At 40.1% G+C, this 27,069-nt stretch overlaps 1 protein-coding gene across 2 annotated transcripts in view; it reads right to left on the reverse strand.

Moving 5' to 3' along the window:
- The window catches only part of TMEFF1 (transmembrane protein with EGF like and two follistatin like domains 1), a 125,079-nt gene that overhangs the window by 20,502 nt on the left and 77,508 nt on the right, over positions 1-27,069 (reverse strand). For both annotated transcript variants that reach the window (XM_083826737.1, XM_083826736.1), the window contains exons 4-5: positions 19,933-19,959; positions 7,217-7,313 (exon numbers count right to left, since the gene is read on the reverse strand). In XM_083826737.1, the coding sequence (XP_083682863.1) occupies positions 7,217-7,313; positions 19,933-19,959 (124 nt within the window). The remainder of the gene's footprint in view (positions 1-7,216; positions 7,314-19,932; positions 19,960-27,069) is intronic.

The raw sequence follows: 27,069 nt of genomic DNA on the forward strand, positions 1-27,069 counted from the left end.
ACAAATCAGAACACCATTTAAATACCATAGACTTCAGCTACTTTTGAGCCATCCTTTCTGTCTGTGGTTTAATTTAATGTCTTTCTCTGACCACTATAGAAGTTTGTTCTCTAACCATAGTGATCTTCTAGCAGCACATGTGGGAAACTGATACTTGTTTTCACAGGAGTGGCCTACCCCCACCTCCACCCTCAAATAACATAAAACTTCAAAGAACTGGCACACACTGCTGAAAAGATCTTTTAAAATATACATTAAAAAAAAAAATCAGGCATGGATTTTTATCCACCTAGGATCTATTCAATTTTGTAATAGTCCGTATGATGAAGAGATCATTATACTATTCATTTCATATCAGAATTTACTGTAGGCCAATTATACATAATTCAGTAATCCCACAACACAATCCTAAATCCCTTTTTTAGGTTGATTTCCTTTATTGTTTTTGTTGGTTTGTTTGTTTTTTTCCCCGCACAGACACTTAGCATTTTTGTTTTTGACTGAACTAGGAACCTGTGAATTACATTCAGACAGGATTAAAATATAATTCCTTACAAATACCTGCATACAGTATGATATTCCTAAAAGAGTCACAAAATGTTGACTATGGTAACTGAGTGAAAAAGTGGACAAAAGAGGCAAGTGTGACCAGTATGTCGTACTTCGGATTAAGTTTTTCCCTGGAAGACAATTTCTAGACAAGATAGAGACCAGGACTCCAAAATGTTTGTATTGGTATTTCTAAGTGTTAATACTTACACTTGTGAATACCTGTTTCAGCCACTGTAAAAACAGACATTATGTAAATCATGAGCCAGTTGAATCTATATGGCACTGAGACACATTTTATTTCCAAAGTAAATCTTGTAAAATGTTAATCTCAAAAGGTCTACGTTGGGATCAGTTGTCAATCTTTCTTTAAAAATCTGCATTATGAGTCAAAATGGATCTTTGACAGCATAGTATGCTTTATTAAAAAAAGACAATGTGCTCAGAATCTCATTTCCATATTTCCTCTGTTAAAAAACAAAATACAGTTAAAACTGAGGATATGACACATTTGAACTTGTACAGTAAAGTTAATTTTGATACCAAAAAAAAAAAAGAAAAAGAAGAAAAAAAATGACAATTTAAACTAATGTTAATGAAATTTATTTCAGCCATTTAGGGACTGATGGAAAGGAAGGTTGTCCCTGAGCGTATGATGGAGGGCAAGGCCCTCCAAATGTGGCCTTGAAAAGGTGAACGAATGGGCCAGCAGGAACCCCCGAAGTCTGAAGACAAAGGAAAAGTCCTGCACCTGTAGAGGAACAAGCCCACACCACAGCACAGACCAGGGACAGACTGGCAGGGGAGCAGCTCTGCAGAAAAGGCCTGAGGGTCCTGGGAGGCAGCAGGCTGACAGGAGCCAGCAGCATGCACTGGCATCAGAGGTGACCAACTGCACCTTGGGCTGCGTCACAGAAATGTCAGCACAGAGCAAGGGAAATGGATGTTGCCCTTCTCTCCACACGCATGAGGTCCCACCTGGAGTACTCTGCTCAGTTTTGGGACCCCTGGTGACAAGAGGTATTTTGAGAAACTGGAGAGGGTCAGGTGGAGAGCCACGAGATAGGCACAAGGTTGAAGCGTGTGGTGGGTAAGGGATGGTCAAGGGTGCTAGGTTTGCTCAGCCTGGAGAAGACACAGCTAAGGAGGTGACTGACTGCTGTCACCAACTGCCTCAGAGGGATTAGTGAGAAGACAGACGGAGGCTCTTCTCAGAGATGCGTAGTAGAGGGGTAAGAGACAACAGTCACAAGTTGCAGCAAGAGAAAGTCTGATTGAACACAAAGAAATTATTCATCAAAGTAAGAGCAATTCAGCCCTTAAGCAGGGGAGGCCATCAAATCTCCCTCTGTGGAGATGGTCAGACTTCTTCTGGAGGAAACCCTGAGTCTCCAGCATGAACTAGCCCTGGTTGCAGTTCAGAAAGAGAGGCTGGGCCAGTTATCCCCTAGAGATGCCTTCCAACCTAAAGTATGCTACAGTTCATTATTTCGTTCTGGATATTATTCTCCTGAAGTTACAACATACTTTAGAAAATGCCTTAAGATGCTTACTAGCTGTTTGCAGATTGTTTTATTCAGATATCTAGCAGTGCTTTGACATGCAAGAAGAAAGAGACATGCCACGTAATATGGAGTGCAAGAACAGGGGATATAACTCCTTATAAGCACCACTACTTTTTATTTTGGAATGATACTTCACATTTCGAGAAAAAATGTGAGATGAAACTCCTAATCTTCAATTGATTCTGTTTATTTTGAAATACCAATATTAAAATGTTCTACCTTACTTTGAGAATGAGTTTTGGTATGTCTAAGAAGAAACTTATGGAAAAAAGGACCAAGATAATAGCAATAAGCTTTAAGAGTGTGGAACTTAGGATCAGTTGAAAATTGAAGTCTTCTGAAGAAAAATATACTTGAGAGCCCACCTTTCTAATCAGGACACCCCCCAAAATTCACAAGTATGCTTATGCTATCAGTGTCTTTGTCAGTGCTGCAAGGGGCTATTGTAAAAAAGTTATTCAGCTCTCCAAGGACTGTAAATAATAAATTTGGTTTCAATCATACGCAGTAAACTAAGGCATAATGTTGTTTAGAAGCCTTATAAAAAATTTACATTAAGCATTATTTGTCTGAGAAAAAAAAAAAATCACTAGGCATCTTTAATAGCCACAATAGTATTATAAATATTGATATACACTGCTTTCATTGAAGAAAGATGTAAGGGCTATGCTAATGAAAATGATTTTGCAACCACATATATGCATTTATTTTACATTCACACTGGATTAATATATGTGTTTCTATATTTATTAGTACACCATTTTCTGATTGAATACTGATAAGATGATCAGTTTAGGTCTATAACACGACCAGTAGAACTGAAAAGTCTGATGTGTGCCAAGTTGAAACAGCAGTCTGGTTATCCCAAAGCCTATCAACATGAAATTGTATGTTTTGGTTACTGCCCTACTGGCTTAACCCATCAGGTTCCAACACAACAGTGCTGCTCTCAGTAGCCCCAACTTGTGTGTGGCCATCTCCAGCTCCACTTCTCAACTGGATGTCATTTTCAGTTTCTAATTCAAGCAGAAAACACACACCACCCTCATGCTGCCTATGTCTTTAGGCTTCTGGCCAGTTTTCCACACAAAAGTTTAAATTTACCAACCTTACATGACCTTTTTTACTCCCTTAAAACACGTTTCGCACCGTTATGCCTAATATGTTGCCTCTTCAGTGCAGTGGAGTAAAATTCTGTCCAGAGAGACATTTTGATGGAAAAAAAAAAAATAGAAAGCATGATACTGACCAATTGGGCTCAGATAATGCCTTTTCCCATGACATATAAAATGTATGATTCAGCTTTGTTGCTAAAGGGAGAAAAAAATAATACCTAATCCACATGAAGTCTATTGTCTGCAGGCTGTTACTATAGACCCACAGAAAACTACTGTACAAGCAATATGGCATGGTATGCCTTTATGCATCTTAACACCAGTGCATCCACTAGTGATTGTTTAAGCTCTCTAAAAGCCTATACATAAAATACCAACTCTTTGAAATACTTATAAGATATATGAGAAAAGAAAAGGAAAAAAGTATAAAAAGTATATTTCTGTGATGTTTCCTCAACCCGATTCCTTTTTATATTTATATGAAGAAATATTACATAATATACTAATTTGCATACACATGAACATTAATTTTCTAAATATGGCATGCAGTTAATGACAGCCATCTGCTCAGACTTCACTTCTTTCTCTTAGTCAGTCCACTTAAAATTAACTTCCACAGTTTTTGCAGAGGCAGTGGAAATGATAAAGTTGTTTATATTTTTGTATTCAATTTACCATGAATTGTAACCACTTCTAGTTTAGATAATGTCTCTGGGAAACCAAATAAAACAAAGATACAAATCTAAAACCTTGTGCTAAGCCTTAATTCTTCAGACTATTCATGATCTTGTGTAATAAAAGCATATGTCGCAACTTTGATCAGAGACACCCATAAAGCTTTAATTCCAAGCTTGAAAACTAAAATTTCCCAACTCTTTCAAAGAGGAAAGTACAGTTTAAGAACAATTAAAATAAAATAACTAACCTGTAACACAGAGCACACCTCAGGTGCATACAACTACTCTTTTTGAACCTTGCTTTTAGAAAACACCAAGCTTAGATAACTACGTGGAATCAAAGAATAATTTAGGCATGAAGGGCTATGTAGAGGTCAGGTAGTCCAATCCTCCGCTCAAAGCTGGCTCAGTTGTACCGGGTTGTCCAGGGTTATGTCTGGTCAAGTTCTGACCATCTCCATAGACACCTTGCCAGACACCTTGTTCCAGTGTCTGACCACCCCTGGGAGGAAACATTTTCCATCGTGTCAAATCAGAATGTCCCATGCTATGACACATACCCATTCCCCTTCTTGCTATCACTGTGCACCTCCTAGAAGAAAGGACTTAGACGTCAGCAATTCCAACTCTAAATAACAGGAAAAGCCAAGTGGTTGCTTCTATGGTCTTGTTCCTGCTATGTTGTACAAATTACCCTATAGTTTCCACTGAAATGTGCCATCATTTTTTTGCATAGGACTCCCACATCTTTTGAGGCCCAGAAGATGAACCACAGTCCATATGAAATAAAACTGTTTTTGGTAGGATCTTTCCCTTATCAGGAGAAAATCTGCGTATGCTGTACTCCAGGCTGCTGTGTGGCTGGCCTGTTGGCAGGACCTGGGATATCTCATTAGTGCTAGATCATTTATCTCAAACCACTCAACACTTTATGGAAAGGATGTCTCCCCTTCCACTAATTCACTGTCTGTCCTCAGGCTAATCATTTTATCTGTAACTTAGTTTATTCATGAAATGGGAGTGCAGATATCATTTTACTTCTCAAGAGCACTCAGAAGAGAAAGGAACTGATATTTGCAACATCTCAGATTGCACGGTTTGAAGAAAGGATGCAAAAATGCATAATTTTATATTTACTGTAAGCATTAGGCAGCATCTCATGAATATGGCTAGAGATTATCTACTGAACAGTAGGAGACAGTTCAGCTAACTGATTCTGTTATTATCTTGAAGATGAGTCCTCTTAAAATGTGTTATGTAATAACACAGATAATTTTAAACATTTTAACATCACAAAGTCCAAGCAAGGGCTATCCAGGCCTAAGAAGTCTGCCTGAACAGAACTAAAAGTACTTTAATTCAGTAGCCATTACCCCACTATCTAAAAAAGGTACAGTGGCCATTCTCATGGTTTAAAAAAGAAAACTCAAGATAGAATACTTTTTTTTTAATGAAATTAAGGCTCTTGCATGGTTTACTAGAACTAGGAGTGATAACGTTAGTAATACAGTACAAAATTTTTCTATGATTCTCTGTATGCCCCCTTCCTGGAAGAGTTCAAGGCCAAGGTGGACGGGACTTTGAGCAGCCTGGTCTAGTGGGAGGTGTCCCTGCCCATGGCAGGGGATTGACTTAGATGATCTTTAAATGTCCCTTCCAATTCAAACTACTCCATGATTCTATGAAAATTAAATTAAATAACAAATATGAACCTAATGCTTATACAAGTCTGATGAAAAGTACTCGTGTTGCCAATAATTTTATATCTAATGTTATAATATTAAGGAGGTAAAGAACATGTTGAAACTCAACAGGAAAAGAAGTCAGAATAAGATGTAAAAAGTGTTCTGGAAGGATGCTGTATCAGAGCTTCTCAAACAGATTTCCATCCCATCTTCTGCCAGGTAAATAATTGTTTTTATATTACGAATAAAAGGCACCAACTCCTAGCTTCTACTTAAGTGTCTGTGACATTGTGTATGACTGGCGAAAATGAGCCTTGCATAGCAATCTATGTAGCAGGGCCCAATTTAGTCTGAATCTAAACTGACAGCAAATATCACTAAAGGCTATTATAATGGTCAAAGGTACTGGGCAAAAAATGCAGTAATTTAGGTTGGAAAGCTGACAAAATTGAAAAAATGACAGATCTGATAGGTTGTGTGCAAGCCTCAGAGGAATATTTTCTATTTTCCATGTAAACATCTTAATTTCCCCCTATTTTTTGTAAAGAACATAAATTAAATATTAAAGAAGTAAAAAAGTGCTCTACTCTTGTTAAGAGGGAGAAGCATGGCTTCATTTCATGTGAGCAGAATGCTGAGGATAAATCTTTCACTGTCTTCAACATTATCCTCACTCTCTTATAGATACTACACAGCCAAAGGAATGCAAACTCTACAAGTAGACTAAACAGGCAAGCTTTTACTGAAGTTGGACACTTGAGGATTGATTTTCCAAAGCCAAGACTACATCTCAGTGCATATAACAAACAAATCTATACCCAACTTGACAATCATAAATGAAACAGACCAAGGCAATAATGAAAATTATAATTATTATTATAAAATATGGCTACAGCTCATTTGTCTCTCCACAAAAGAGCAAGCCTCGTTTGGTGGTATGACATTTTATGAAATCTGAACCATTGTGCCAGCATTCATATGTACTATTACCATTTTGTTTTCACTTGTATCCTACAATTTAACTTTGAATACACATCTTGAACATTAGTGTTGTCACCTTACTTTCTGAGATGTCTTCATGCTGACACCCCATAATAAAATCTTGTGAAATTATGAGACAGTCTTGTGAAATTATGAATTATATGGCTACAGCTCATTTGTCTCTCCACAAAAGAGCAAGTCTACTTTGGTGGCATGACATTTTATGAAGTTATTTACATGAAATAAATCCCAGCTAGAAGACAGAAGAAAGGAAAGGTATGCTTCCCTGCAGTAATACTTTGTGAACAGGAAAAACATACAGAAAAAAAAAAAATCTGAGATGAATTATTAGTATTTATTTTGTCTTCCTGTTTTTTTGTTTTTTTTTGTTTGTTTTTCCAGAATGAAACAAATAAAGGTTCTTTCTTTGAAAAAATGTTTGACAAAGTTTCTCCAACATATCTTTTTGTTTTCTCTCCTACACATGAAGGTGGTTTGTTTGTTAGTGACACGTATCAAACACGTGATTATTGGACATCATTAAAACATCAATTAGTAAGAGCAAACACAGTCAAGCATATGATCACAAACTTTTTCTTTTTCTTGTTTTTCATTAACATTGTTAAGGAAAACTTATTACTTACCCAACATTTTCTGCATCTTCATCACACTCAGCCCTATATTTGCAAACTCCACATTTCGAGTGTTTTCTCTGAACTTCTGTCCCAGATCCTTCATACTCTAAACAACAAAAGGTATTGTTAATAGAAAGCATGACTTTCATATTAAGCTCTGATTTTGTCTGCCTAAATTAATTTACCTTCAAGTATATTGTCAACATGAAGTTTTATATTTATAATGAAGCTATTAACCTTTATAGTGCTCCCTCTTTCAAAATCAGGCAATTGGAGGTTGGTAGAACTGTAACAATGACAAGAATGCATCCCAGGAAACACAACTGCTTTATTAACTGGTGCTTCCTTTATTGTTATTTCACTGTATTCTCCTTCCACCAAACATGGAATTGACATTGACTTGTCCCAGACACATTTAATATGAATTGGCACTGATTACATATAAACCCAATGCCTTTTAATGTTCCTGAGTATTAGGTAGAGGGGATTTGAAAGCTGTTTTCTTTGACAGTCTTTAATTAAAGATATTCTTATGCAAAGTTACTTCTTACATTTTTCCTCTTTTTGTTTCTGATGATAGACTTAGATTGTGCTCATCTCTTATATATGCTGTGGTGTATTTTTCAGATTACTCTGATTAGTTGTACATGACTAAAAGAAGAAAGTCATCTTAACAAGAAACCAGTATAAATGTTATGTCCCCTGAAAAGTAAAATTACTATCTCAAATATTTGAAAAACATCTGCACCAATCTTACTGTTGACATGAACATCAATCAAATATTCTAAAAACATCTGCACCAATCTTACTGTTGACATGGACATCAAAACCCTTAATTGAGTAAAAGAGAAATATGACTATACTTTTATTATTTCAGTACTTTTTTTTAATTTTAACAAAGCATTAACAGAGAGATTGAAAAGAAGGAAAAGAACCACAGAAATTTGCAGAGGGAGTCACGAACTATTTAATGTATCACAGTATCATCTTCATGTAAGGCTGACTACATAAGGCTGTCAAATAGAGAACTAAACAGAATGATTCCCTTTCTCATAGCAGTTCTATGTGCTGTAGCAAGCGGAAATCAAACACCACCACTTAAAAACTTGCTGTATTATTTAAATCTAAATAGGAAAAATAAATGACAACTGTCCTTCCTCATTTTCCTGGATGTTGCCTGAAGAAAAGCTCTCCCTCCTACCTGTGGATTGGGCTTACATGGGGAACACTGTATGTGAGCCTCTCGAGTTAACATCTGTCTAAAGCATGGCACACATTTATTAAAGAGGAATACATATCCAAATTTTATTAAAAAATTGCCACTGTCAGAATTATATCACCACCCTTAGAAAGTTGCAGTAGAGGTAATTTTCTTTTATCTTTACAAATCTACAACTTATTTCTGGTTTGCTTTTGTTTTTTTCTAGGTATCACATTCCTAGGCCTGTGTTTGGTATGCTAAAATGTCCTTTAATGCCACATTTCACTTTTCCATGCCAGTAAATGACCCCTTACAGCTCTCCAGGTCATCTCATTTATCTTTTCTCAAAATATTTGTACATTACTTCTCATTGTTCTACTGAAGAAAAAGAAACAAAAAAAGTCATGAGCTGACCAGAATACTCATTACCAGGCATTTTTAAAGCTTTATGGTGCAAACCAGCCAGACCTGCTGATTACAAAACACCTTCAACATTTGGTGTGTAATATCCTTCTGTTGTACTACTAGGATGAAAAATATTTCAACTTTCCTATATAAACTGTCTGACTTTTCTCCAAATACAACCAGAAGGCTTTATAGAGCACTTTTGCTGCACTGTTAGCATTTTGGTTTTGTAATGGAGCTATAGAAGCAACAAATATACACATTCATATGCGTGTCCTTCCTTATTTATACTTATATACACCTTACATACAGCTCTACTCACTGTAAATGCTCCTGACACCTTTTCATTTTCATAAACTCATTGTTTGCATATGCTATTCAGTGTAAACTTCTCTCCCTCTCTCTGCAAAAATTGCTTTCTCTATCTTCCTTAAAGAAATTTGTTTCAGAAAAAGTGTGGCCCTTTTTTTTCTTGATTAGAACTTCCTGGTCCTTGTGTTTATAGAATTATTTATCTCTACGTTATCCTGTTTGCACATACTAAATACATGTAAGTCACAATTACCTGCACCTCCGGTACAGTTAATTTACATGTGTCAGGACAAAGTGTAATAGAGATGAACATATCTTGATGCAACATTTCCATGCCAGACAATAGTCATTTATATTTTTTAGAATCTTCTTTCATTACTAACTCTAGGATGCACCAGCAGCATGAGATACTGCATATAACTTAGATTGAAGTCCTTCAAGAAAAATGCAGCTTTTCCCACCAATACAGAACTGATAAATGCTGTGGGTTTTTTCAGCCTGAGCGGGTAGCAGACATTTTCAGTACCTAACCTGTGTGTTGTTAAAATAAGTTCACCCATTACTATTTGAGAGCATTAGTTCCTCTGTTGCAAGTATCTCCAGATTGGCAATGCACCTCCTGAGAGATTGCCCCGCCCTCTCCTTTCTCCTCCATATTTGATTGTCTCTAAATAGGTTTTAGCCATTAATTTTAATATTCCAATCAATCAAATCTTCCCAGCAACTTTCAGGAATATCAATTAGGTCAAAATATGTTCATAAATGAGCAATTCAAGTTCCTCTTGTTTATTATGCAAGCTTCTAATGTTGATGTATAGATGATTACAGAATTTCTTCTTCTCACTTTCTTTGGTATCTTGATTAATTCTGCTCTTGACATCTTAATTTCATGTTGAGTGAAAGCTCATTTTCCCTCTCTTTCAGGCTTTCTTTAGTGTGTTAGGTCAGCACCTCATTAATGCTCTGTCCTTCAAAAGAAATGAGGCACAAGGATGGGATCTGTGACTCCCAGTTGTCTCTCTGAGCTGCGCTGCCCCCCTAACACTTCTCCTCGAGTCATTATTCCTCTAGAGAAGATGGCCAGCTCTATCTTAGGAGCTGCAGGGTAAGAGCCTGCAAATGGACAATTGCAGTGAAGGAACAGGCCAGCAGTAAATTGCTTCCCTTGGCAACTCATTTGTGTGCTCCTACAATTGTAATATGTCTGGTTTGAAGCAAAAGCATCAGTCTGAGTCAAGGTGAAGTTTGGTCTGCCCTGAGGCATGGCCTGGAAAGGGAGCTCCGCTATACCTATATTTATCACTGCTCACAGTGAAATGGGGGGAGCTTCTGGAGAGCTGCAGCTGCTCTGTAGCCATGTATGAATGCAATAACGATTCCCTTGTCTGGGAAAGCCCTTCTGAAAACCAATTCTTATCTGTTTTTGTAGTACAGTGATTTTTACTGATGTTCTATCTCATGGCAGCAACTAATCTTGAAAAAATTTGGGAAAAATAGGAAGCACTGCAGCAAATTCTCTTCTGCTATAAATACAGAAGAAAACCCTTGAAATCATACTGATCGCCTCAGTACAGCTAGCACTGGAAATTCCTGTCAAAATTACAGTCCATAGCATCACACATTATGGGCTGCAGTTCACTCAACAATTTAGTAACTTATCCTCTCTTCCATTAATTTTTAGGGCAACATTAATGACACACTAGTTAAAATGGAGATTGTCCCTATAATTTAAAACAAGGCTGGAAATTTGCTCTTTTGCTTGTACATATATATTTAAAGCAAGTCTTAGCTATCCCACATTTTTGGCAAGCAGTGTCTTGATAAATTTTGACCACGCTGCTGGTTCTTATACAAAAGCAATATTTACAAATGTGGAAGGCCCTGTTCTCCTATCAAACTACCCAGATGGATTAGAAGAAATGCCTAGCTTGGTAGTCTGGAGAGCTATACCTTGCTGAAAGATACTTTCTCTGTGCAGTACATTGTGCTGCAGATATAACAGGTATAACAGGACAGGTTGAGAACTTGTGGGTGAAAGTTAAGGACCACACCAATAAAAGACAGCTTGTCGTTGGGGACTTCTACAGGCCTCCCGATCAAGGGGGATCATAGTTGAAAAGTCCTGGCAGTTGGGCGAAGTCCCTGGTGAGTGGAAAAAGGGAAACATCATGCCCCTTTTTAAAAAGGGTAGAAAGGAAGACCCAAGGAACTACAGCTCAGTGAGCCTCACCTCTGTGCCCACAAAAATCATGGAAAAGATCCTCTTGGAAGCAATGTCAAGGCATGTGGCAAGACAGAGGTGATCTGAGACAGGCAGAATGGCTTCATCAAAGGCAAATCATGCCTGACCAATTTGGTGGCTTTCTGCAATGGAGTGACTGCATCAGTTGACAAGGGAAGACCGACTGCTGTCATCTACCTGGACTTCTGCAAGGCCTTTGACACAGTCGCACATGATATCCTGGTCTCCAAATTGGAGAGAGATGAATTTGATAGGGGGACCATTCAGTGGATAAGGAGTTGGCTTGAAGGTCGCACCCAGAGAGTGGTGGTCAATTGCTCTCTGTCCAAATGGAGGCTGGTGATGAGTGGTGTCCTTCAGGGGTCTGTCCTGGGACTGGTACTGTTTAATATCTTTAAAAATAACATAGACAGTGGGATCGAGTGCACCCTCAGCAAGTTTGCAGATGACACCAAGCTGAGTGGTGCAGTCGATATAACAGAAGAAAGGGATGCCATCCAAAGGGACCTGGACAATCTTGAGAATTGGGCCTATGTGAACCTAATGAGGTTCAACTAGTCCAACTGCAAGACATGAGCACAGACGGAGAAAAACTCACTGGGAGAAGAACTCACTGAGAGCAGCCCTGAAGAGAAGAACTTGGGGGTTCTGGTGGATGAAAAGCTCGACACGAGCCAGCAGTGCGTGCTTGCAGCCCAGAAGGCCAACTGTGTCCTGGGTTACATCAAAAGAGGAGTGGCCAGCAAGTCGAGGGAGGTGATTGTACCCCTCTGCTCTGCCTTTGTGAGGCCCCATGTGGAGTACTGCACCCAGGTCTGGAGCTCCCAACACAAGAAGGATGTGAATGTGTTATAGTAGGTCCAGAGGAGGGCCACAAAGATGATCAAGGGGCTGGATCATCTCTCCTATGAAGAAAGGCTGAGAGAGCTGGGGCTGTTTGGCCTACAGAAGAGAAGGTTCTGGGGGGACCTCATTGAAACCTTTCAGTACTTGAAGAGGACTTAGAAAAAAGTTTGGGAGCTCAATCAGATAATGACAGGACAAGGGGAGTGGTTTTAAACTAAAGGAGGGGAGATTTAGATTAGAGATTAGGAGGAAATTCTTCACTCAGAGGGTGTTGGGGCACTGGAACAGGTTGTACAGAGAGGTTGTGGATGCCCCATCCCTGGAGGTGTTCAATACCAGGTTAGATGAGGCCCTGAGCAACCTGATCTAGTGAGTGTCGTCCCTGTCTATGGCAGGAGGGTTGGGACTGGGTGATCTTGGAGGTCCCTTGCAACCCTAGCCACTCTATGATTCTATATAAGCATGCTCCAGTAAAGACAGCAGCCTTCAAAATTTGATTTTGCAAGAATAGGCAGTACAGATTTAATAAAAGGATGCCTGGTCTATTTATGATTGAGATGCCTGAAGAGGCTGAGTTTGAGGTGCCTGAAGAGGCTGAGTTTGAAGTTGATATCTTAATCACAGCCCAGCCACGGCAATATGTTTGCCCTGTGGTTGTTATAATGACAGTGTGTGCAGGACTTGAGGATGTGCACAAGCAAATGACTCAAGGCCTCACACTGCAAGACTAGCTACCACTGCTACCCTTGTTATGTCTTATAGATTTTACACTTTTGACAACTCAAGTTTCTATTTTGCTTCCATGCATAACCACACTGAAGATAACATTGGGGAAATCTACTGTAAGAGCTGGATCAGCTTTCATACTGCAAGACCCTCTGGCTGGAGAAATTTAATACTCGTTCTCTCCACTGTCTTGTCTGAAATGCACCAAACTCCTTTTTCTCCAAAGGAAGACACAACAACTTCAGAGAAACCACTAGGGAAATTATGCATAAGTGGATGGTGGTGGAAAATGGAAAGGACAGGGAAGTCATCAGACACCGAGGGAGACATCCCACCATTTCACGAAGACGCCACAAGCAGTTCTGCAGGCCTTATTAAGGCTGAATAAGAAGAATCTGCTCTCTTTTATTAGTAGTGATCCTGTCCAGAAAGCAAGAGGAATCTGTCTTTCTGTGCCCCTGGCCCCTGCATCCTTCTGAACAGGCACTCTTGCTCCTGAAATCCCTGCTAAGGGCAAGTTCTCACCAAAACAAGGCGTGACCATTCAGGCTCTTGCCTCGCCTTGCTGAACTAAAGGTGAAATTACAGTAATTCTTGGAAATTTTAGTTTGGAAATTTTACCTAGTTTGGTTAATTTTACCTACTGGGGATAGGATCTCAACAGAAATAAATAGGGCTATTTGAAGTTACAGCTATACTCAGTGACAAACCATATGATGGAATCAGCACTTACATCTCTCTAAATCACTCACCATTATAGAAATATGCCTAAAAGATGTGATGTTACCTCCTATCCAGGGTGTTAATCACCAGCAAGCTCCTGCAGTCATATTAAAATACATTAAAACAAATCAGTAGCATTATCACAAATTAAAATTAAAAAAAAAAATGATTTGAGGTTCTAAGCCATGTCTGTTTATACCACCCTGACTGTGTGACAATTATTGGATAAGTGTTGTCCCCAGTGAGGGGAAGGAACAGATGGCAGCCTGCTAAAAAGCACATACTGTATATCAATTTATTAATTACTAAATGCAATCTGCTAGACGTTCATCACAAGATACTTTAGCTATTAGGTTTCAGAGGGATTAGAAATTCAAAACAAATTATTTTAATAATAATTAACTTACTTATATGTATTGCAAGCATGTTATTTCCTTAGCTTAAAAGCCTGAAATGATTGGGTGCCATCTGTCTAACTACTACATCTTTTTTTTTTTGATATCAAAAGTGCATTTTGCTTAGTTACAGACACACTCTGAACAAAAGGAATAAAAAATTAATGTCATGGGCATTGTAGGAGTGTTAGAAATCTCACCCTTGTAGGTATGTTACTATACCACCGAACCTGCCTCTTCTAGGACACTGGTTTGCCTCCAAGAAGCTGGCTTGAAAAGCCATTGGCATTTCTTAGATATGTGGTGGCGTACATAATACATGCTGATGGTTTTCAACATGTCCTTGCAAAGGCCTAGCTGCAACACTAAGTCAACATTGCAACTGGCATTTGCTTGCAGCATCAAATGGAGAAATGAAGGAAGAATTGGAGCAAGAGGCAGAAGGGCCTTTACTTGGAGGGGGACGGGAAGAACTGCTCAGAAGTGAAAGTTTAGCAAATGTAGGACCTGGGAACTCAGAAGAAATAAGGCTCACCTTCAAAAGTTATTGCACTATGCCTGCACGCCAAATGGAAAGTACAACCAGAAAAGCCTTACAAATAAGGATGCTGCCAGATGAAAGCAAATTACCTTTGTCACCAATATCTTTGACCAAAAAAATGGGAACCAGATTTGTCTTCAAAAAGCTTTCCTTTCAGAATCATGTTCCCATCTGCAGTGGGCCAAAATTTCTTCTAAAAAGTATCTTGTGATTGTAAGTCTGAACAGAATTTAGTGCAGTGGCTCCAATTTCTGTTAGAGTTGTCTCACTTCTAGTTGGGCAATGTAGTTGTGGGATCTTTTTAAAATATTTTCAGAATATTGAGTTAAAGCAAGAGTGAGGGCTTCTGAACATAGAGGACACTTCAGCTAAGTGATAGGGCTTCTGCCTGGCTAGGAGCACTGACTGCCAGCTCTTTGCCTTATGAGAGGGAATGGAGATCACTAAGATGACTGCTCCTTTCTGGACCTTCTTGGCTACTCTCAAGTTGTAAAACTGAGGAAAAAAATTATTTTCACATAGAAAGTACCTTGCAGAAAATACTGTGAAAGCTCACCCTTAGTCATATTCATGTAATCCTATGAAAGTTAATCTTCCTGAGGTTACTTTACTGGGTCAAGACAGTTCTTTTTATAGGGAGAATGAGGCAGGTTCCACCAGTAATAAAATTCTTAAAGGGAAAATTCATATTAGAAACAATAACATGTGGCATGCAAGCAAGACATTTTTCTCCTGTATGTACACGTGGTCCTTTTTTGTGCCCTGATCTATCAGTTGTGGAACTACATCCAGCAGGCCAAATAGTGTTACAATTTACTACTGGCAGAGATGAACATGAATCTGAGATTGTAGTTTCTCTTTCACTAGTTCTATCTCAAACAGTAACAAATCACAGATTAAAGAAAATGGATCAGAAGCCATTTTTATGAACGTATTCTTCAGAACAAGGAAATTGCAGAATAATTCGTAAGAGGTTACTGTGAGAAGCCCATATCTTAGATGCAAATCTAGCACATCCCAGAGTTACCAGCTGTGAACTTAAGTAGGCAACATTTGTAGGGCTGAGTCCCACTCTCTGATGTTGTTTTCTGTAGGGGTGAAACATAACGGTAGAGCAATGAGGGTTTTGAAATTTCTCTAATTTCTGAATTAATAATGCATACTATTCTTAGAAGTGGCATCAGGATACCCATTGCCACAAGTGATCAACAGCTTGGTTTCATAACTATAATTTTTATTATGCTAATTGAAGTTTCAGACTTCTGGAATAAGCAAAATGAGTAATTTGATTGTAACTCTTTATGAATACTGTGCCGTCAGACCATAGGAAATGGAAATTGTTTACCCAGCAAGTCAGAGGGCAACGAGACAATTCTGTCACCCTTAAAACTGATGTTCCTTTATTTCATTCAGTTGTACTGAAAAAATTCTCCCACTCCTAATTCTTTTACTAAAATCTCCTATCTTTGTAACAGTAAATATGATTTGGGAGAGAATCTGGATCAGTAGTTCCACAGTCTTTAGCATTTTTGTCATGCATAACAACTTCTAAGGCAAGATATTGTCTGAAATAGTCTTTGAGGAAGAGGTTTTTACTGTGTGTGTGTGTGTGTTTGTTTTTTAATCAGTTCTATTTTATTTTTTTTTTACATTAAAATTAATGCATTTAACATCATACAGCTTTGGAGTAGGAGGGAAATTCTGCATGAAGTCAAATTTCAGAATCATTAATGAGCTTGCTATGCATCTGGAAAATGAAACAGAACAACACGAACCACTAGCACAAATCTTAGCCGCATGGGAGGCATGCAGCTAATTTAAGCAGAGGAAACTGTCACCAGCAGATCTATAGCAACTAAAGAGCAGAATCCAGACACTTTCCCAGTACTTTCCTTCAGATTTAAAAATCTACCAGCAAACTGTACATCTCCTGCAGAGCAATGACAGTGCTTCCTGAATGTGTACAAGCAGCTACACTCATTCATTTTGTGTGTGCAAGCATCACTGGTATATGCACAAGCCTACTAATTCCATATGTAAGAAACAAAGCAAACACTGATTCTGTGATTAACATCTGGAAATGTAAATCCTAATAAGAAATTTCTAAGCAAGTTTGTTCACTCGCTTACAGGATCCCTCTCTCTTGCCCCACTTCCACTGCTTTTTACAAGCAACATTTGCATCTAACCCACAGGGCATATAACCTACTCAACTTGGTCCCCATTTGGGCACTCTTAGCCAAGAGTATGCTATTAACCTCTAAGGCCTGGGTGATTATTATATCTCAGCATGTTCTGGCTTCCTTTGGAAGAAGATGGGGAAGACTGGGCCAGGAAAGAGCTGTGCTGTGCTCCAGTCTGTCCTGTAGCTGGACTTTCTCTTTTTCGGATCCTGAATAATGTAATTCCAGCCTCAACAGGTTGAATGCTATTTTCAAAATTTGTTTTAATTATGAATTTCCTTAACATGTAATACATCTCAGATGTCTTTCTTTAATGTCCTCTTGTGACACTTTTACAGTTACTTGAATAATGGAATAAAAACACTTCCAGGTATGAAAATATTTTGAGCACAACAATGTTCAAGTTTTTGGCCAGAGCAGAGTTCAATAATCAAAATAACAGTGCATTCCATCCTTTGAAGGAAATGACTCAATGACTAGCCAATTGTTCTGCAGAAGTACTATACCCAGTGCAGTGACAAAGGTAGATGGGAAAAGCAGTAGTTCACTGTATCAGTAATTAGGCCTAGATATATCTAAAGAAAAAAAAAAAAAAGTCCCAACAGGCAGGAATTACAATTTCTTGTCATTTAGTTGTTTTTTTTTTAATTTTCTTTTTTTTTTTTTTTTTCTATCTAAAATTAAGAACTATACCCAACTCTTTTTCATACTGGATAAAAGGGGGAACATTTCATTTGGCCTGAAGAAAAGGAGGGCTAACATCACAAAACTTTTGAAATAGGTAGTGATAACAGGTACGTTGTCCCTTTTTTATTCAATACCGAAGAAGTGTAGGCACTTGCATGGGGTGAAGAGAAGCAGATACAATTCTTTTCTCTCTGCCCAAAGTGAACAGAACATGCATATTCCATCCCCAAGACAACACACTAGCCACTGCTACAAGGAAGCCTGGAGAGACCACCAAATCTCTTCAGCTAATGCCATCCTATTTTGCATAAATAATTATAATTCACTCGTGCACTGAGTCCCAGATAACAAAGCCCTTCTGAAGCATGCATCCTTCCAACCTCCAGGCTGTCTCCTTCCTCCAGTTCCCTTTATCCCAGGCTCAATTGATATTTTAAGTGAGAACAGCTACAACAGCAGAAGCCAAGGGAGATGCAGTTTGGGACTCTCTTACCAAGAGACAGTGTGTTCAATCTCCTGCCCCAAATCAAGCAACAAATATATTTGAACTTGTATTTTTCACCTCATCAGTGAGTAGCCAACAAAAGACAGCATGTTCTGTCCTACTTTTTTTTTTTTCCAAACTGTTATTAAAATAGCCCAAAGAATCCCCACATCTGTCAGTCATCTACTCCAGACCAACACAGTAAAATTTACAAGAGACTTAATGGACATTTTTGTATCTGATTGGGGAAATACTACAAAAAATCCCAACAGCATTCAAGCATTTCTAAAACTGTAGCAAAAATAAAAGTCAGAGGTGGGCCAAATTACTGTCATCTGTCTCCTATAAGAAGTGCATAGTAGTACTGAGGCAAGCAACTTGCAGCTTGCAGGGAGCAGCTGTAGGGAAATAACGAGCTGGGTAACAAAGTGGGAAGCAAGCAGAGCTGGGGAAAGAGCATGATGCAAGCTCAGGAAGAAAAGCATCAGAAGAAAATCACCAGTGAAGGTAACACGAGGCAGTGCTTGAGCAGGAAATTGGTCCTTCAGGTACGGCTCAGAAGAAAACAAGGCAAACCAAAAGAAAACACATGAGAATGGCTGAGTGCTACCAGCAGCCCACGAATTATCTGGTAGAAAGTTATTAAAGCTGTGGGAAATGCCTTGCCTTGTTACATGAAGAAAAAAGGAGCTAGCTCCTGGTTTTTGGAAAGTTAAGTGTTGTGCTTAGCCACACAGTGATGCCATTGATTGTCTACATTTTCACATAGCTGCACACATGAGACTTCCAATATTTCAAACTGTGCTAGATGGCTTGAGGTAACACAATACCATGTCACTTGGAGATAGGACCTTGCATGACCTGGTGAAACATCTGTTTAGACAGTCTTAGCAAGCACTGCTCACTGGATGCATGGCATTTCTCATGGGAGTGCCCCAGGGACGATGGGTCCCTGCCCCACGTGCTGCCCACCTGCGTGTCCCCAGACAGTACAGAGCCGACCAGAACACACAGTGGAGGAAAGGATATCGGGACCAGGCCAACAGAGCCTCCTGCTGTTCATATCGGCCATTAAGAAACAGACATGAAAACCTAAGGTCCCTGAGAGCTTTGAGGGGACGTTGTTTGGGCAATTGATACTTAACCTGAGGTGTCAAACACAATGACTTGTATACAGTCAGTCCCATCAGTATACATCGCAACACGTAATGTGTTCAAGGCCAGGTTAGATAAGGCCCTGAGCAACCTGACCTAGTGGGTGGCATCCCTGCCTATGGCAGGGGGGTTGAAACTGGGTGATCTTTGAAGTCCCTTCCAACCCAAGCCATTCTATGATTCTATGATATATCTCACATGTTTTCATTCTATACGTATTCTTGCTATTATTATCAATGATAAAATTAAGATAAAATTGCATATAATTTTTTAACCACTGGAAGGAGGTTAAGATATGTTCAAAGACAGGGACACTTCCATTAGTACCAGTTGTGCTATTTGCCCTCTTTGAATACACAGCTTTGAACAAGAACATTTAAAATATTTATTAAAAACATATCTTACTGTAATCTGCACATTTTTAGGCAACATGTTTGCCAAGGATAAAGTGATAGCTAGACGTTGAAGACACTAAGGAAATGCATGCAAGGAAATAAATAAGCAAGACATTTATTGTGGATAGACATTTCCAGGAGTGAGATAAAGGTGGAATGGTGGTTTAGTACAGATCTAACTATTACACTACATTGCTGGCAATACCATTTTAGCATGCATGAAACAAATGAAAAATGATATAGGTCATGTCTGAGAGAGTCAAATGCACACTACAAACTATTCCTGCACACTACAGCATGCAAGCTGATTTTTAAGTTGTCATAACTTTTCCTTAATTCCTGTACCACAGCAACTCCTTAGGTAAAACAGACACAGATAAATGTATACTAAAAAAGACCAAAAGCATGTGTAACTGGGGTCGGGTACTCACCTCCTTCTCCTGACCCAGAGCCATTATCTGAAGAGGAAGCAGAGGGGGAGGAGAAAAAAAAAGCAAATGAAAATATTGCTCCAGGAGCAGCTGTTTTCTCAGCAACTTGTCACTGTAAAACATAGTACAGGTGTTACATTTCATGAGCCAGCTGTAAAAACAAACATCTTGCATAAAGTCTGGCATCCTTTCATACAGTTGGTTGATGCCTATTGTGCCCCGTTCTCTTTTCTGTGTCAGGATAGTTTTTACTCAAAGAACAGCAACGCAGTGCTGCAAACAAAAGAGTTTTCTTAGCCTTTTTTCAACTGTTAGTGAATCACACTTGTTAAACCTTAAACAGATGAATAGTACACAGTCTGATTTTTGGAATCTACTTACGAAGGAAAGTAAGGTTTGCTTTTAACCCTCTGTCCCTAGGAATGGCACATGAAGGAGTTATTTGTAAACCACCTGGCTGCAGAAGCGCCTCCAGAAGAAACTGGTCCTCACAGTGAAGCTGGCGTAGGTTATCTATCTATAAGATAGCTCAAGTGAGCTGATCACTTCCTATAAGGATGCTCTAGCAGCATAGTTATTTCATTGGCGTTTAACTGGATTAGCATCAGATAAGTGAAAGCTCACCAGCAGCTTGTAGCTGCATGCCCTCTGCATTTACAGTTCAAGCATGAGCAGGACTTGAGCTTCCACACACACCCCCCCCCGCCAGGCCAACTCACTCATCTTCAGAGCTTTCTGGGACTGGCCAGGGGCTTTGCACAGGGATCTGCATCCTGCTGGGCCGTGCTCTGCACGCTGTCTTCAGCTAGCACTGCTGTGAAGACAAGCCCTTCGAGAGTCACAAACCTCCCTCGGTCTTTCTTGCTCAAAGGGGATGGAAAGGAGAGGCTGGGATGGCAATTACTGCCAGTAAATTGCTCCCCTCCCCGGTGAGCTCAGCTTCTCTGGAAGATGAGGAGAGGAGCAGAGCATGCACTCTGTTCATCCCACACCTCTCCTTTCATGCCCTCTTTGGGGGCAGAGAAGGTAGCTCGATGTATTTCCACAAACCTGAAAGAGCAAGGAGAGCAGACAGAGAGAGCAGTGAGGTTCAGTACTCCCACCTACAAGCTCATTGCTCACATCAGAGGAAAAAACAAACCCTCAATTTGTTGAATTTCCCCCATGCTCCCCTCCCCCCCTTTCTTTAAGCAGCTGTATTTCTAAGAATATTTCCCTCTAGTACGTGGAGGAAAGTGTGAAATTTGTGTGAAATTCCATGTTACTGGGTCACTTCACACATTAAAAATAATCTCCTGTCACATGGAGTATCAGCAATAGAGAATTCTCTTTTCCCAAGTCTAAATTTTTCTTTCTTTCCTCCTATACCATTATTCTGTGTGTCTAATAGACTGAGCTTATTACCTTACAGAAATAAGTGTAAAAACAGAAGGACTCCTCTTCCATCCACAGTGACCCACTTTACTGACAAACAGACAATCCCATAAAAAATTTCATTGTTGAATTGCTGAAAACTATGCCTTCATTTGGACTTGATGATCTTGGAGGAATTTCCAACCTAAATGATTCTATGATTCTGATGCGTTATTACATCAATAAGAAATTTGAAGAAGTGTAATTTACTTATATGAGTTAAGTACATAGGCTTCTTTAAAGTGGTGAAATTGTGCCCTAAGCTGTTTTAAGGGAGCAGAGGTTAACTTAAAAATGCAAGGAAGTGCATTATGTAATTCATACAAAACCCAAAGGCTAAAAAGCCTCCCAGGAACCTGAGTTGCTCCATGCTTTTGTCTCCAGCTCTCACTCCCCCCATGCATCCAGCCCCTGGTGAGAATCCCAAAATGGTTTGGGTTGGAGGGGACCTTAAAGCCATCAAGTTCCAACCCCCCTGCCATGTGCAGGGACACCTCCCACCAGACCAGGCTGCCCAAAGCCCCATCCAGCCTGGCCTTGAGCACCTCCAGGGATGGGGCATCCACAGCTTCTCTGGGCAGCCTGTGCCAGGGCCTCACCACCCTCAGAGTGAAGAGCTTCTTCCTTATATCTAATGTAAACCTACCCTCTTTTAGTTTAAAGCCATTACCCCTTGTCCTTTCACTAGAAGCCTCACTCAGCTCCAGCAGGCAGCAGTAGTCATGCCGTGGGGCTGCAGCCACACCACCAGGCACACATGCTGAGTGGCAGAGGAGGTGCCACTGCACTGATGGCAGGAGCTGCAATAGAAGAGCCGTGTAAATGATAGAGGTGATGCTCAGGTCACCCATCCACATAGATCATCGGGCTGACCAGCCTGAAGTCCACAGGCAACTCTGTGCAGAGCATCCTAGTAAAGAGATAGATCCATTCTTGCTTTGCTGGGCTTTCAGATCTGAAGAAAACATTCAGAAAAAAAAAAAAAAAAAAAAAAAAAAAAGAGTGGCACCTTGTATAACACTTTGCATCATTTTTGACAGGGAGATTGTGCTTCCCCCCTGAGTCAGGGAGCTGTGCTAGTGCTCTTCTCTCCAGGGTAACCATGCTAAACAAATCCTGTGTTCCTGCATTGTTCTGAGCCTTGGCTAGGTTTTCCTAAGCAGCTGCTGTTTAAAAAGTAGCATTTTCTGCAAGCTTACTTGGACAAGCAGCCGTGCTCTTTTCAGGCCTTTAACCAATTCAGGATTTCCAGAATTGGTCTCCATGCTATGGGACCTGGCAAGAAGGATGCTCAAACAAGCATGGAAGTTGGACAGAAGTAGAATCCCCCCAGCCAAAGGTCAGTAATTAGAGAGAGACTGACTCCTCTCTCTTTACTTAAGCCACCCTTTTCCAAATGGGCTCATAAAGATATGCATATACACAAATGTGCAGGCTTCTGCCACAAACTGCCTTTCTCCATGAAGGAGCTTTTGGATAAAAGACACAGAGAAGCACTTGGACCAGGCATAGCATCTGAATGCCTATTTTTGTTGTGGCTCTCAGAACAGGAGCCATTTCTGCACGGTGCTCTGCTCTGGAGAAGATGCAGAAGGCAGCCTCTCCCACTCAGGTGGGGCCACTCTTCCAGCAGGGTCAGGTTTTAACTCCAACTAGCATGAAAATTGAACCTCTCTCTTCCTTATATGCAATAAATGCTCCAAATGGCTCAGCCAAACAGGAGCACACTCTTCTGACTACTTCTGAGCAAGAAGACCCTTCCATTGATTCACACAGGACCCGTGGTCCGGTGGGTGCCTCCAGAGCAAACCTCTCAGATCCTGCTCACACAAGGGTAGGCAAAGAAATGCCAAAAGGAGGAACCTTTTTCAGATCGTTGTAAGAAATAGGTCAGCAGCTATTCAGTCGTGGGCAGGACTAAATACCTCTTGACACATCAGAGGTAAAACCCTATGCCATTCTCCAGGAAACAAAGCAAAATCCTGACGTGTTTGTGGAATTTGGGTACTGCAAGGATTAGCTTACTGTTGAGAAGGGATTTCCAGCATCTGAACTTTGGCACCCAGGAGTTATTATACTCTTTATACCCAAGACCTGGATTCTCCCCTAAAGCTTTTGGGATATAGTGGGGTGTTAAGTGGGTGCTTTTTTTTTTTTTTCCTCATCATTTTTCTTTTTAGTACAAAGAGAGTACACACCACTCCCTTCTGCACTAAGCAGAAATTGTTCTTTCCACACCAACATTCTCAAAGCTTCATTGCTCAAGTCCTGGGTAACGATGACTGTTTTATTCAATCACAGTCAATTAGTCATCATATTAAATTGAACTGGAAGAGAGAAAGGGCAGCTGCTCTCTCCAGTCACAGCCCCCTGTTAGCTGAAGGCATTCAGCCTTGCTTTCCAGGCTGATGTAGACCCGATGGGCAGCAGTCTCCCTGGTGGGACAGGGCAAGCTTTCTGCAGTCTAACTCTGGGAACACAAGAATGCCCTCGAGTGGAAAGTGTGTGAAATCATTAACAACCTGTGATAAGAACATCCCTACCCACAAAGCCAAGAGGATGTCCCTGCAGCAGCACAGATCGCTGAAATCTCCAGGCAGCAGAGCAAGGTCAGCATCTCAGAAGACATCTGAAATGGGCACAGCCTGCTCCGAGCTGCCAGTCAGAGCAAAGCCCAAAGCAAAACAAGCTCCAGTTTCCCACCGCTTGTCAAGCACACGGGGATGCTTGCTGAGAAGCATGCCAACCCAGCCACCCCACACACCCAGCAGCTCAGTCCTGCTCCCACAGGCTTCCAGCCTCAAGGAAGATGACTGCTGCTCCCAATTACCCCTGGTTTTCATATGCCAGCAGGAGCTTTTAGGAGGAATGCTGACAAGCCTAATTGCCAGCAGCTGCAAGGCCCCTGGCTGTTGGAGATAGGGTTTTAACCTGTGCCTTGCCAGGCTGTGCATAGTCAATGCTCATTTGTCTTGACATTTTCAGGGGAAAAGCTTTTTCCACTACTTGATCCTGGTAGCCATCTCCTGCTAAATTATGCAAAGCAACAAAAGCTCAGGATATTAAATTCTGACATTCATTGATGCAGTATGTTTGTGTAAGCTTTGTTCTTTGCTCCCAAAACATTTCCTTCCTAATGACAGTCGGGTGATGCTGTGCTGTCACCGATCCTCCTTGTGGGCTGGACAGGAAAGCTCCTGTTCTGACCTGTTCTGACCTAGGACTACGTGTCTCGGTCAGCTGGCAAAACACATGTATGTTTTTATAGCAGGTTTTCAGGTTTGTTATGGCTTTCTTGTGGAAGCATAAAGAGTTATTTTCACACTTTCTTAATCTAGAGGTGAATTGCCTTGAACCTCTCCTGTATCTCCCTCAAAAGGATTAAATTGAGCTTATTATATTTCTTTTCAGGACAACGTGTGCATGTAATTATGCTTCTTTGTAATCCTCCCACCAAAAAAAAAGAAAAAAAAAGTGAAAGCTGCTCCTAAGAGAATCATGCCTTATACCTAGCAGAGCTGTAATATTTGCTTCTGGTTTTGTAAGTTGCTTTTTTTTTTTTTAATCTTTAGAAATCTCAACAGAAGAAGCAACAGACTGTGGCTTCCAAATACATATAGAACTGAGAATCTGTAAGTGCAATATGTAGAGTACTACATCATTGTGCGGTTTCAAGTACTACATCATAGTGTGGTTTCATTTTCATGTGCAAATAATGTAAATCTGGCACCAGTCAAAATGCTGGCTCCGTGTGTGAGCTAACAGGAACACGCATTCTTAGAAATAAATCATACAGGTCTATTTCATATTCACTAAATTAATTTATTTTAAACCAAGAAAAAGCAATAAATTCTCCAGTGGAAGGAGGCAGAAGAAATCAGGGGACTAGGTGACACTCCTTCTCAGTGCTGTGAGCACCCTGACTGCCTCTCTCCTGGATTTCTTTACTCTGTTTTAGCAAGCCATGTGGGGATAACCTCTGGTAGAAGATTCTCAGGTGTATAATATGAAAGAATTTTAATGTAATATCATCCTTTATGAACTGATTAAGGCTTCAGGTCAGCAGCTAGATGGCTGGTGCTGTAAGCATGGCAGGAATCCTGGTGTAGGCATTGCCACCTCCCCATGCCCAGCTGGGTGTTCCTATCCCTGCATGAGTTTGTGGGCTGAACTGCAAATGATAAAGGTGAGAAATAAATAAATTATATTAATAATAATAAAAAAGCTGAGCTAGTGCTCTGATCTAGTTCACAACATAACTGTGATGGAGAGTGACTTTTTACTCAGGCAAATAATGATAGGACAAAGGGGAATGCTTTTAAACTAAAAGAGGGCAGGTTTACATTAGATATAAGGAAGAAATTCTTCACTCCGAGGGTGGTGAGGCACTGGCACAGGCTGCCCAGAGAAGCTGTGGATGCCCCATCCCTGGAGGTGCTCAAGGCCAGGCTGGATGGGGCTTTGGGCAACCTGGTCGGGTGGGAGGTGTCCCTGCCCATGGCAGGGGTGTAAGAACTGGATGAGCTTTGAGGTCCCTTCCAACCCAAGCCATTCTGTGATTCTGTGATTCTGTGATTGTATGATAATCCTAAGGTCACCTGTCCAGCCCCAGCTGGGGGAAGGCCCACAGAGAGGGAGGAAAATTGACGGAAGATGGGAAATGCCACCAGGGAATATCTTGGACAAGGACCTTGCTTCTCAGCTCTGCTCGGCTCCACCCAGTCATGGACTGGATGATGCCAGTGATTTTTGCTTTGTGAATGCAAGTTAGTTAGTGTTTTTTTTTTTTTTTAAATTATTGTTTATTTATTTATTTTATTATTTTTATTTAGACTGATTTCATTGATGGCTTCTTTAAGTTATATTAAAGTATTAGGCAAAGAGAGCAGTAAAGGTGCATTTTACTCATTTTCCTAGTATCTCTGTATTCTGCTATGTGAGACTTCATGTGTTGACTGAAACCCACAGACCTTCACCATCCACAGCTTCTGCCAGGGATAGTTAGGCATATAAACACCTCTGTAAACCCAGGTATTTGGAAAAAACAAAGTCCCTTCATAGAAAAATGGGCCTTGAAAATGTTGAGATCTCTATATGCAATTCCCAAAGCTTCAGTCATACACTCTCCTACATTTCTCTAAAACATAATTTTTAATTTCAAAACTTGTATTTTGTTCATTCCTAAAGCACCTATGATTTACTCTGTTTTATTATTATTATTATTATTATTATTATTATTTTAATGTTGCTTATTTTAGGATCTTGCAACTCTGACAGCACTAGGACAAAGGAAATAAATATATAAATATGCTCTTAAATCACCCATGACTGTAAAAAATTAATCACAGTGTTACCTGTCAAGAAATACATCTAACTAAATCATTCAGTGTATTCAGTTCCAGTGCTACAGCTTCAGGAGGTAGCAATCCCTAGCAAACGGGAAGTATTTCATTCGTGTATGAGGTTCAGAGTTCTCACATACTTAAAAATTAAGTAGTCCTTATGTTGTCCCTGGAAGAATTCCTTCATATTATCTGGTGTGCATCCCTCCACAGCAAAGCAGGCCTTTGCTTTGAAAAAACTGAGGCTGTGATAGAAAACTAGTGAACCTATACTGGGCTCCCAAAGACATCCCCAAACAAAAGGATTTTCACAGCAAATTCCAAGGCACTAGGTGAAAATTAATGTGACCCTATAAATGATTTTTTTAAATTTAGGCATTAG

Source organism: Anser anser (genome assembly GCF_964211835.1).
Source record: "Anser anser genome assembly, chromosome: 2".
In the NCBI taxonomy this organism is placed as follows: domain Eukaryota; kingdom Metazoa; phylum Chordata; class Aves; order Anseriformes; family Anatidae; genus Anser; species Anser anser.